General features: G+C 41.4%; 1 protein-coding gene across 5 annotated transcripts in view; it reads left to right on the top strand.

Annotated features, from left to right (window-relative positions):
* Positions 1 to 13,264, top strand: part of rbks (ribokinase) — a 37,540-nt gene that overhangs the window by 17,702 nt on the left and 6,574 nt on the right. For 4 of the 5 annotated variants that reach the window (XM_076108220.1, XM_076108221.1, XM_076108222.1 and 1 more), the window contains one exon: positions 5,312 to 5,500. In XM_076108220.1, coding sequence (XP_075964335.1) covers positions 5,312 to 5,500 — 189 coding nt within the window. Of the gene's footprint in view, positions 1 to 5,311; positions 5,501 to 5,839; positions 7,046 to 13,264 lie in introns of those variants that run through there. The other variant, XM_076108223.1, reaches the window with a different exon arrangement.

The raw sequence follows: 13,264 nt of genomic DNA, 5'->3' as shown, positions 1-13,264 counted from the left end.
AGTGATATAATGTGGTAGATTTACCAACACAATACCTATCGTTCTCATTTTCACATTGAGGTAAACAAAAACGGGCTTCGCGTTTTTAGCTAGCGGCCATCGATGCTTTCTGAATTAGCTGATTGTCTATGGCTGACTTTTTAATGCTTCCTGCGGACCCATTTTAAAGTGACATATCTGAAAACAGGAGTCTTGAATATGCACTTGATAGCTACATTTATTATATTGTCCTAAAGGACTGAAGCTAACCCTGAATGTCTCAGGCAAAAAGTCTGCAGTCAGATTAATGTAGAAAATGGAAATGAAGAAACAGCATTGTTTTTGCATTGCAGTTTAAAGGTAGTTAGTGCTAGTATTATGACCAGGCGGCAAACTCTGCTTCTTAAAAGTGAAGTGCCTTAAACTTGCATTCTTTCTAATGGCCATCAGGGGGCTTGCGAAGAGAAGTCAGATTATATAGAAGTCTATGAGAAAATGACCCTACTTCTCACTTTATATTTCATGACAGCCAAAATCCAAAATGCCTAACTGGAGGCTTTAAAATGACAGTCCACAAACTAATGGGTGACGTCGCGATTACTACGCTGATGATTCTTATATACAGTCTATGATTATGGCAAGAAAAAAAACGTCATTCTGACATAACCCCTTTTGGCTACTTATCTTATTTGAATGTGATTTCAAGCAGTTTCACTTGTATCATGACAAGAGAAAAGGCTTTTAGGATAAGGACTATGTTTCTGGGAAACCCATTTTGAGTAATGTTTGCTGGAGTTACTAGAGCGCAAACTTTCCCAAATCGATAAAAAGCAGGACAGAGCAGCTAATGTTAGCTTAACCTTTGATAGCATTCAAGAGCAGCTTCCACACAGTAAGGTAATGCTACACAGTGGATGTGCTGGTCATGAACATAGCTTTCATTTAACCTATGACCCCACAACCTAACGTAGTTCTGTGCTCCTTGGCCATGAAAGTAAATCTTGGAGACTACTGTAGGTAGTAAGCTAGTCAACCGGGCATGCTAACTTTTGCAGCCTATCATAGAGCAGGTGAACACACCTTTTAATCCACCACTTACACGTTGCGCTGGTCATTTTGCGGTGAGGCTTAAAAAAAAGACACAACCTATGTCTTAGCGAATGGTCAACTTAAGTCATGATTGTTAAATCGACACAAGCTGCTATTTGACTGTTTTCAACACTGGTTGAACAGTAACATTGGAAGACTTATCATGCAGCAAGAAATATTTCTTTTCATCTTCGCTATGAAATGAAAATATCAGTAAGTGTGAGATGTTACTGCGCACCATACACACGCGTTTTCACAGCGATTCAACTCTGTGCCCTGGGTCATGACCCCTGCCAGCACATCAATAGCCCCGCTGTAGCCTTTAGCCATACATGTAAACCCTCTGGTATGACGAGGGAACTAAGCATCGCTCCGCCTTTTTACGGTAAAAACTTGGTGTCATGGCACCTTATGTCTCGACTGTCAGGTGAGGGACGGGTCGGGGGGCAGGGTTAGATGGGAATTGTAGGAAAAAAAACAACAAGGCAGATGTGCTCTTTGGCTGAGTCAGCCGCCCCCTCGGGGATAAAGTGGATGTGAGTTCGCCCGGGAGTCTGTATTTGATGTGGTGATGCAGAGTGGAGAAAAGCTGTAGCCAGGTGTGGGGACATGAAAGGGAGAGTTGACGAAAGCGCAGGTCATGAAGGTACAGTCATGTTATGCGTGAGGCCCTATGCAGGGGTGGAAAGGTCACTAAAATATCCCGCTCAGGGACGAGGTAAATGCTGATTAGTATATACTGTATATATACAGTATATATATAGAAAATGACTGTAATGACAGCACATTCTTTCCACCTATGCCTACACTCACCATGTATACAGCTTTCTACTGCATATGCTTTGTGCAGTATGTGTGTGAGATAAGCACACACATACACACATACACACGCACGGACAGCGAGAGAGACATAACTCAACTTTCTCATATTCTTGTACACAGAGGGAGGTAGATTGATTCCCTGCCCTGGTGAGAAGCTGATGACTAACAAAACGGTTGTTTTTTCTCTCTTGGCATCCGACAACACCGGGGTGCGCTGCGGGCTCTTCATGCACTCTGCGGTTTATTTTTGAACTGTCCAAGGTCATTGTTCACTTTGACAGATCACCAAAGCAAGGGGGGGGATCGGATCCTCAGACCCCTATTTAACATGAGTGGGAACCGCGCTTTGACCCTCCGGTGTGGGGGGGGGGGGGGTTATAGCTGGCACACCTTCTGTACAGGTGTGTGGTCTCACTGTACCATGCTCAAGCTGAGGGGTCGGGGGGGGGGGGGGGGGTTGCTTTAGGATGACAAAGTTCACACACTCTTTGATCCTCAGCCCACTTTCTACACTGAAGTGCTTCATAGTGAGGGGAATTATCTTTGATGTCCTCACCGGAGGACCTCTCGTGACGAAATGGATCCACGTCACTCTCATCCACAGACCTGAAAGGGATCTCACACAAGCTTTTTAATAGGAGTAGCGAGCATTAAGAAACAAGCTTGTATGTTTTCCATACAGCCAGTATTTATATAGCTGGGTGATATGTAGTTGTTGTTTGCTGCAGCAAATTATTAAAGGGGAAGTCCACTCTAAAATGGATCACATTGTTCCTTTTTTTTTTTTTTGATTACAAGGAACACGAATCAAATTCCTTTTTCTTTTTTTTCATATGTGGTTTTGTGAACAAATTATATTACAAAATGTTTTTTTCTCTTGCACAAAAGATTATTAATATTATTTGATTTATGGAATATAACGTTTTTCTTATGTGTACATTTTTTTTATTAGTGTAAATGTAATAAGGTGACGATGAGTTTTGAAAAGAAATAAAATATGTGAAAAAAAAAAAAGATGCGTAAAATTTACATTTTCAACTTGTACCCTTCAAGCCTAAAACTAAGGAAAAAGGAATATAGACACGCGTGTCCTGCGAGCCAAACGGCGTATTGCTCTTTATTGGAAGAAAACAAATAGACCAACTGTTAAAGAATGGGTTAACGTCATCATTTAGGATTTTACAGAAGATAACTTTTATACTGAGAAGCTGACAAAAGAGATCTTGAAATGTTTTCTTACATTTCTTAGAAATGCAAGCGTTAGATATACCCTAACATAAGGCGACAATGTTTCTTAAAATAATATGAATACGAATCACCTTTGAGACAGGAACGGCATTGAGAGTACAAGGTAGGTAATGTTTTATGTAGATTTCATTTTTGTTCAAATATTTATTTTGGTACTACTGTGTTGTGTGTGTTTTTCTTCCGTGTGGGTTCATGTCATTCATCTTTTGTCAGTAGTACGTTATTGATAATGTTTTGTCATTGTGTTATCGTAAGGGTCTGGGGAAGTGGGGTGGGGGGGATGTTGAACATTGTCCTTGTCATTTGTACGTATTAATAAAAACCCTTACAGGTGTACAAATAGATGTTCTATCATGTGTTGTGTGTGGAGGGCTATGTTTATCAGTCTGTATGTAGAGGTGTGTAATGGATGAGAGTAAGAGAGAAAATAAATGGTCTAATAGGAAAAACAACATTTCTTTGGCTCAATTTTCACAACAGTTACAATTTGCAGGACCCTTAACGCAAAATGGTACACTCCCAATTATGCTCTCAATATGTCGACATAGCACACAAAGTAAAACATCAGAATCAGTTTGAGCAAAATCTCACACGGTAAGTTTATAACTTTATTTCAGTCATTGGTACATTTGAAAATAAAATTGTCATTATCAAATAATTTTCTCAAACAGTGACTTATTTTGCGAGTTTGCTCGAAGCTATACAAATTGTAATAAATAAAAAAAATGTCAGTACTTCAAATTACTTATTCTTTAAATTGAATGAACTGTATTACTGTAAATGTAAATGATAGAGTCTGGAAACTGACTTTACACTACAGTTAATCATACATTCAAACAAGACAAAATTAAATGTACTTTTTCTCTTCTGGAACAACCACAAACCTTAAATATTTCAATCACTTGTAAGCTTAATGTAATCTTCTAAAATACATTCATCCACAGTAAAGCTGAAAACATACACTATTAAACTACGAGTTGCATTACTCTAACATACACTTAGTGCATTGATCATTTTGACAATAATCAAAAGGAAAAGAAATGCATTTCTTTTCCTTTTTGTCCCCACTATTGGAATTGAAATGTATGGCTGTGGTTGTAAAGTAAGTAGCAATTATGTTGCAATGCCACTTAACAGGGGAAATAAAGAGACAGCATGTTGTGTTTAAGGAGAATAATTTAGCACATCAAATTTGTGAAAACCGAGTCAGAGCAATTAAAAAATATATATATATATATTTTTTAAAGGCTTATGAATGGTAAAAAAATATTCAAATTAATAAATACCAATAATAAACATTTATCATTTAAAAAAAAATGTATCTCACAGGGTTTTGCGTTGCATAAATTGTATATCACGTAACTTTCTCTCAGTGACGCTTGCAAATAAACTTGCCATGCAGTCGCCTTTAATCACCAGAGGGGGAAAAAATAACGTGGCTCATCTCTATCAAGGGTGCCACTTACTCTGGAGAGAACTGCTGCGGTTCTCGAGTTTGCCTTGAAGTTCCCCTCAAACATCAGCTGTGGAGTCCTGCTTTGTCACTGTTTAGTCATCTTGGAGCCAGATGAACCAGCGTAGTCAGAGAATCTACTCTTTGAAAATTTTTGGCCCACAGACTGCTGACGGATCCAGCAAAGCCTTAACAGACTGAATGTGTTGGAGTCCGTCTGACCACAGTCGGTGTGTAATTAAGAGCTGACTCATCACAGGACTGTTAATATAAAACAGTGAACTAAACCAAATAGGCAAAAGACTCGTAATAGACTACTAATAAGGGATCCTTGGACATAGTAAATGGTTGGGATGTTTTTTTTTTTGAGATGCAAGTTTATAGTTAATTGTTTTTTGAAATGCAAAAATTCAAGGCCTTGCTCTGACTTGCATGTTACACACAGGCCGTGTGTGTAATGCATCCTCCTGGTATCCCACTCTAGTGCTGGTTTAGACCTTTGTTTAATTTCCATTTCTAACCTCTGATTAACTTAGCTCCCTGATCGAGAAACGAAGACTTGTTTATAAGAAAATGTTTAAGAAATCATTTAGAATTGTTTCCAGGACAAGATACATTTTTCATCTTAATGATCAGCTAAATAGGACTGCGTTCTATATGTGATTACACAGTGTTGTATGTCTTCACTGTCTTACCTCTGCTCCTGCCGTCTCCATACAGGCTGAGCTGCTGACTGGTTCCTCGGTAGCTAATGTGGAGGAAGCACATCGGGCCGGCCAGGAACTGCTAAAGCGCGGCTGTGGATCAGTCATCATCACTTTGGGACCCCAAGGCTGTGTGGTTGTCAAGGCACAGGGGTCTTCCTCCAAACATGTTCAAACTACCGCAGTCCCAGCTGTGGACACTACGGTGAGCGTGACATGATACATACAGATATATGGTAATCATTTTTAGTTAAAAAAATATCAGACGTTAGTGAAATTAGTACATCGTCACATTTTAGTGGATTGAACCAGATCCAAGCTTAGCATGTTTAGCCACACTAGCGGCATGGCCTTAGGCATCGCAATATCAGTCAGTTAATCGTTCTGTCCGACACTGCGGTCCAGACTGTAATATCTCAACAACTAGTGCCATTAAATTATGTATAGACATTCATGGTCCTCAGAGGATAAATCCTGCCGACTGCGATGATCCCCTGACTTTTCTTCTTGCGCCACCATGAGTTTGACATTTTGTGTTTTTTAGTGAAATGTCAAAGTTGTGTTCGTGTTCACCTCAAGACAAATTGGAATCACTTTGGTGATCCATTAACCTATCATCAAGGGCCATCATCAGGTAATTTTTAAAAATGTGTCCAATACTGTGTTCTAGAGCTGAAACTGTTCGGTGATTAGACGATCAACGTAAAATTTTTTTACTATTTTTATAATCTATTAATCGTTTAAGTCATTTTTCCAGCAGAGCCTTAGGAAATCAGGAATTTTTCACAGTTTTCTGCCTTTCTTTTAGACCAAACAATGTTAAAATCAGCATGTTTAGTTTTGCCACTGTGAGCATATTAGCTTGTTGGCAATAGCATTTTGATTCAGATATGTTTCCTGACTACGTTTTAAGTTATTTCATTCATTGTTTAGTCTGTATAGTGTCCGAAGATTATGAAAATTCCCATCACAATAAGATATTTTATTTGCAGTGATATGAGCTCGAGATATCCGCAAATCTTCATATCGTATGAGAAGCTTGAACCATTTCCGGTAATGCTCTGGAGATGGAAATGTATATATAGATATTTTAAACATATTTAAATAAAATAAATTATGTAATGTAATATTTTTGTAATATTTTAGATAATTCAAATATAGAATTATTAATGACAAAAAAAAGTCATGTATTTTTTTTCTTCAATAATAGGTTATGACTTATGACTGAGAGGAAGGCTGGTGGTATTCGTTAAAAGGAACATGTTTTAAATAGAAAATTATGTAAACCAGCCCACTTCTCACTGGAAGGAATATCTTTAAAATTGTTCTTTCGGCAATAACAAAGGAACATATTATTTTTCTCAGAAGAATCGGCGGATTCCACAACAAAACTTTGTCACAAAGAACTTGTATCTGCCCATTCATCTGGTGCCCCTGGTACTGCGAGCTCTAGTGGAGCAACAGATCTGTGTGTTGTTCAAGCGGAACAGTTTGAGATCACGTGGATGTGGTGACCACTGGCTGTTTCCCCTCCTTAAAGGAGGATTCTAATCTTTTAAAAGAGGCCGGCGCCGCTTGACTCATTTCACACCGGCCTCTGTGGCTTGTTTTTGTCACAAAAAACCTCGGCTAGATGTTTGCATTTCCTGTCTCTGAGGGGTTTTTTTGTGGGACCAAATACGTCATCGCACCAAGGTGTTAATCAGAACTTTGTGCTAACCAGGTTTGATTAAAGACCGTTTTAAATGTTTGAGTAATGGATTATTTCACTGAATGGTTCCCCTAGGGGCTTTTTATAGCGCTATAGTTTCCGAAGGCTGTTCATCATGCATCACTGTAAAACAATTACAAGCGTGCACTCTTAGCATTTACACGAAAGCCACATGAGATATTGCGAAAGTCAGGGAAAAAGCAGTGCAGAAAGGCAGTAAAAAAAAAAAAAAAAAGTGTCGGATGTGTGTGTGTGTGTGTGTTTTCAGACACACTCCAAAATAACTGCAGCTGAACTAAACAGCAGCGTCTCACTTTGGTGCTTCAAAAACAAAAGGGCTCGCTTCCTTGAACGGTGTGCGACCTTCCTACCCCCCCCCCCCCCCCTCCCCCCTCCCCAAACATGTATTTCGAAGGGGACACATATCGCCACCCTAATCTACCTCCCCAGCAGCCCCCCAGGAGCACTTACCCACCAACCCTGCCCTCCCCCTTTTCCCCTCCTGTGACTCACCTCCTGGGCTTGCATCAGTCAGCAGAAAGCCCCCCCCCCCCCCCCTTCTGTTCTTTGATGGGCCCATAAAATCTGGAGTGTTTAACTCTTTTGGACATCATAATCCCCTCTTCCAGTAAGGCCTTTTCTTTTTCTTTTTTTTACTGGAGAGAGAGGAAAAGAAAAAACAACAGGTTGTTATCAAGATCATTATTCACTTCTGTGTGCTCGTTCTGGCAACACAGGCCCTCTTTAGTTATGATTACCTCTTCTGTTACTCACCCCTTTGATTGTGTTTTCTCCAGCGGTAGCAGAAGAAATGTTTTGGAGACTTATGCTGAGACTTGTCGCCACGAGGATTTTGTCTTCACTCCCCGGTCCTGCTGGTATCGGGCTGTGAATTGAGGCCGTATTCTAGGGCTGCGATTCCTCTCTGTATCAACGCATTGAGTCACTTGCGGTTTCTCGCTATTTCAGCTAAAGGCTTCTGTTCGGCTGGGGCTCCGCGGGTGGCGTGACCTGCCGCTCATTGGGGAACCACCACAGATCCACCTTTCCTTATGTGGGTGTGTTTTGTCACTTTGTTCCGACCCTAACCCCAGACGTTAGGCTCCTCTTTGATTCATCGAGCTTGGCTTTGTGATGTGCCAACATGGCTGCTAAATCGTTTAGCTTGCCCCCTGCTGCGACTATTTCATCATCCGCTCCTCCCGCAGCTGTCTGAAAAACACATCTTACATGGCACGAGTATTCGTGGACTGAGTCAGGGTCGTGAATCCGGATGAACAACAAAGGAAAATCATCTACTGTGGGTCCTCCCCCTTGCATCCATTTGTCTCCCTTTTGTCTTAAATTGAGTGCAGGCTTCCCTGGCTGAGATCAGAGCCTTGGCTGTGTGTGTGTGTGTGTGGACAGTTACTGTAGATGAGGCTATCGCACGCACGAACACACACACACACACAGCGCCTGTTAAACCCAGAAGGACTTGGGTGGCCTTGGTTTCCACTGCTCCGGGAGGTCCACTCTGTAGGGCGAAAAAAGGTAGACAGTGCTGTCCAAACCAGACATTACAGCTGGGTCTGGACAGTCAAATTATTCCCAGTCTTCTCCAATAATTGGAGACATGCAAGGACCGACTGCGTGGTTCCTTTCCGGAAGGCAAAAGGTAAGGGAATACCTCCTGAGCGTTGCATTCCCTGAAATCCTGCAAAACTGCAGGTCAGCATGACCCAGTGAGAAAAACTGCCACATCACTAAGTTTTAATGGACCGCACATGCCACAGCAGCTGCTGTTTAGCAACCCAGATGTTGGGCCTGGCCCTCACATCGATCACACAAAAGGGTGAAAGAGGACAGAAACAAAGCGCGGCAGATGGATGAAAGACGCAGAGCCCTAATTGGTCCAATTAAAATACGTTCCTGATCTCTGAATAGTCTCCCCGTCGTCACTTCAGACCACTCGTCCCCGGCTGTTCGCAAAGTCCCGCTTTAAGCTTCCGGACACGGAAGCTGCTGTGAGTCACCCACTGCCCGTCAGTTGGTCTTTGCTCTCCTCTGGGAGGCCTTTCATTGACAAAGGCTGCAGGCTTCGGAAGTTAACGGCACATGAGAGTCAGGATCCCTGGAGGCCCCTGGGTGAGAAATCACAGACACGGGTTTCCGGAGGCTCGAGAGGTTTAGTGGGCAGCAGCAGATTCATAAAATGAAAGAGTGTGGAGCCCTTTTTCTGAGATCTGCATTTTTCTGTGGGTTCTGTTTTCTTCATACCTGCAAACTTGTCACTTTTCGGTGAAATTCACCGTTTTGAATCAAAAATATGTCATCCAGTTTTCTTTTGGGGGGGGGGGGGGTCAACTGGCCAGCCAGCATTTCTCAGATTGGAGTCAGACGAGGAGAAAAGGTGATGTTGTGATCTTCGCAATAAAACATTTCATCTTCATTTCCCTCCGTTAAAGTTTAAGTTACGTTATGTTCCGTTACCGTTCAGACTTGCTGCGTTAAGGCTAACGTCCACTGCATGCAAAACTTCATCGACTGTTAATGTTCGTCATTATCGCGATTTAGGAGGAAAAAACGTAATGTTATGAAACATGCAGCCCCCCCGTGTTCCAGTTCAGTTCACGCGGTCACTCATTAACTTTAAACCCAAACACCGGCGGATCTGCTGGCAGGTTGTTTTTTTAAACTCAAAGTAGAATGAGGCAATTTCGTGGTCATAATAACGTTTAAGATAACGAAAAGTGAGGCCCAGATACTGATGAGATGATGAGGTCAAAGAGCTTCAGGAAGAGGCTGGTTGTGTAGCGCAGCTTGACGCAGTGCTGAGCTGTGAGTGGAGCTGGGCCTGGATAAAGGTGGAGGTCTAAACAGACGTGAGTACAGCTTCCTGCTGTCACAGTGTTTTAAATACATTGATAAGGCAGGCTATGCTCAATGCAGCCTCTGCTCCAAGGAGATAAACCTACAGCAACAAGGGTTCACATGTCCTCTCATCACACTGTTCACACTGTTCACTGTAATGACCACAGCCAGTGTACCAACAGTCCCAACAGTCCCACGTTGCTCCCAATAACCCTGAAGTAATGAGGGTTAAGGTGCCTGTACCTTCATTTCAGCGGGTTGCTAATGCAGAGGTGTGTATAGATCACAGCTATTATTTTACTCTTGATAAACTACTTTAGCCAGAGTAGATTATCATTTTCATTGAAATAATTTAACTGGATTGAATGCATATTAATTGCAAATAGAAGATAGGCCACAATTCTAACAGCTATTGAGTAACAGTGGAAGTTAATATGAAGCCATGCAGTAACAGGGTTCAATGAAAACTAATCACTTTATTTGTAGTTGCGATGGGTCTCACTACTCTTTGTTTTTATATGACTAAAACTATCCAGCTGTTCAACTAGAGCTGAATTACTGATTAATCACTGAATAATAAATTAGTTTTTTGCTTAAAGTAAATATTGTCTCATCACTTAATTTTATTCTCAGAGTAAACCAGAATGCTACATTTTAAAGCTCATATTAAATAAAATTCTCGGAGCATGCACCCCCCCGACAGGGTTTCGGGCTTGTCACCTTTTTCACCCCTCATGAGTTTGCAGGTATGTTTCTTTCTGTCTGTCTTTGGTGCAAAGTGCTCATTGCTGTGGTGTTTCTGCGCTGCACTTTCCAAAGATGACTTGTCAATCAAAGCTTGTGGGCGCTGCCGTCATCTTTTATCCTCTGGGTTTTTTTTCCCCCAGTTGACGTACTTCTGAGTTTCTGTGTGCGCTTCTTTTGTTTGAGGTAGAGGTTATTGCTTCTTGCGTTGACTATTTAGTTATTTTTCTTCTAAACACCCGCCACTGAAGCTGTTGTCAGAAACATTTTTTTTAAAAAGGTCACTCCCCTGGCGCCTGTTGTCAGTGAAAGCCTACCAGGTACAAAAGGGTTCCTAACAGCAGAAGGAAAGCTTTCGATGTCTTTAGGTTCGTCACTGTTGTGTTAAATTAATCCAAGTTCACTCATTGTTATATTTTAATTTGTCCAAAAATACACTTTTGATCGAGTGAATCAAACTGAACTTGATGCTATAAAAGTTCCAGGGTCATTTTTGGAAGTTGTTTAATTCACAATTGGCAAACAGTTCAGCCCCTCTCTGATGGCATGCCACTGCAGAGAACTTCCTGAATCATTCTTGGTTAATTTGGTAAGCTTCTCATCTGCCATCCCAATTTCTAACTCCAGTCTGAGTGCCAGAGGGGAAGAGGCGGAGGAACGGCACGGAGGTCAAGATGCGGCGCATGGAGCCGATCCGGCGAGAGCATCACAGCTCATCCGCGGCAAGCGCTTGTGTCACTTGATTGACAGGCCCCCAGATCTAACCTTCACCAAACTGTGTCGAGGGCAGCGGTGGCAGGGGCTGAAGGGGGTAGCGCTTGTCAGCCTCGTTGAGCTTCATCCACTAGATCCAGTAGCGACACATGCCAGTCTCGGCGGAGGGGATGTTAGTAAGATGGAGAGAGAGGTTGGAGGGTGGCCCCGCGCAGTCAAGTGGCCTAAAGTTTAGATTGGAACAGTGAAGACTTGTTTCATCAGTGCTTATTTGACAGTGGATTGGATCAGTAAGAATTGGCATATGAAGTCTTTTTATTTCCCCATATGCAAAATCTTGATATGTACTATACAAGCAACCTTGCTAACATGTTCCCCATATCAACATTGCAGATGATATGTCAGTGTTGCTTTTGCTGAAAATTTAAAACAAAGTATGAATCGTGCCTTAAGATTATTCTGTCAAGAGTACACATTTGTAACATGAAACACTGATTCATATGCACAAATTACTTTTTTAAACCTGTAATATCTGCCAGGCTTTTGGCTGAGGACCATTTTTGGACAGGGGATTTTGAGGACACTTTTCCAGCACATTTTCAACTGAACCAGACCACACATTGCACCTCACAAAGCTGCACATTTCTGCCTCTTCTTGTGGCTTGTTTGAGCAGGAATGGACACAGAAAAATGACATCATATATACTAACTCATTTAAAAGTGTACTTGGCACATACTAATAAGCAATATTCAGCTGGACTGAATCGATTAAGTATGGTATGTAAGCCGAGACAGGCCATACTATTTAGAATATGTATATATACAGCGGGTAAAATAAGTATTGAATACGTCACCATTGTTCTCAGTAAATATATTTCTAAAGGTGCTATTGACATGACATTTTCACCAGATGTCGGTAACAACCCAAGTAATCCATACATACAAAGAAATCCTAATAAATATGTTCAGAAATTAAGTTATTTGTAATAAAATGGAATGACACAGGGAAAAAGTATTGAACACGCTTACTGAAATTTAGTTAATACTTCGTACAAAAGCCTTTGTTGGTAATGACAGCTTCCTGTATGGAGAAACTAGGAGCATGCATTGCTCAGGTGTGATTTTGGCCCATTCTTCCACACAAACAGTCTTCAAATCTTCAAGGTTCCGTGGGCCTCTTCTGTGAACTCTGATCTTTAGTTCTTTATATAGATTTTCTATTGGGTTCAAGTCAGGTGATCGTCTGGTCCATTCTAGCAGCTTTATTTTATTTCTCTGAAACCAGTTAAGAGTTTCCTTGGCTGTGTGTTTGGGTTCATTGTCTTGCTGAAATGTCCACCCTCGTTTCATCTTCATCATCCTGGTAGATGGGAGCAGATTTTTATCAAGAACATTTTTCCATTCATCCTTCCTTCAATTATATGAAGTTTGCCAGTGCCACCATGATGTTCCCACCTCCAAACTTCACTGTTGGTATGGTGTTTTTGGGGTGATGTGCAGTGCCATTTGACCTCCAAACATGGTGTGTATTATGGCATCCAAAGAGTTCAATTTTGGTCTCATCTGACCAGACTATATTCTCCGTATATTTCACAGGCTTGTCTAAATGTTGTGCAGCAAACTTTAAACGAGCTTCAACATGCTTTTTCTTCAACAGTGGAGTCTTGCGTGGTGAGCGTGCATACAGGCTACGGCGGTTGAGTGCATTACTTATTGTTTTCTTTGAAACTATTGGACCTGCTAATTCCAGGTCTTTCTGAAGCTCTCCACAAGTGGTCCTTGGCTCTTGGACGACTCTTCTGATAATTCTTTTCACTCCTCTGTCAGAAATCTTGCGAGGAGCACCTGGTCGTGACCGGTTTATGGTTAAATGATGTTCTTTCCACTACTGGATTATGGCCCCAACAGTGCTCAATTGGTTTCAGAGAAATAAAATAAAGCTTGTTT

The sequence above is a fragment of the Anarhichas minor genome, unplaced genomic scaffold (genome assembly GCF_050575085.1).
Source record: "Anarhichas minor isolate MPS153535 unplaced genomic scaffold, ASM5057508v1 ptg000040l, whole genome shotgun sequence".
NCBI lineage: Eukaryota > Metazoa > Chordata > Actinopteri > Perciformes > Anarhichadidae > Anarhichas > Anarhichas minor.
This window is presented reverse-complemented; position numbering and strand designations above follow the sequence as displayed.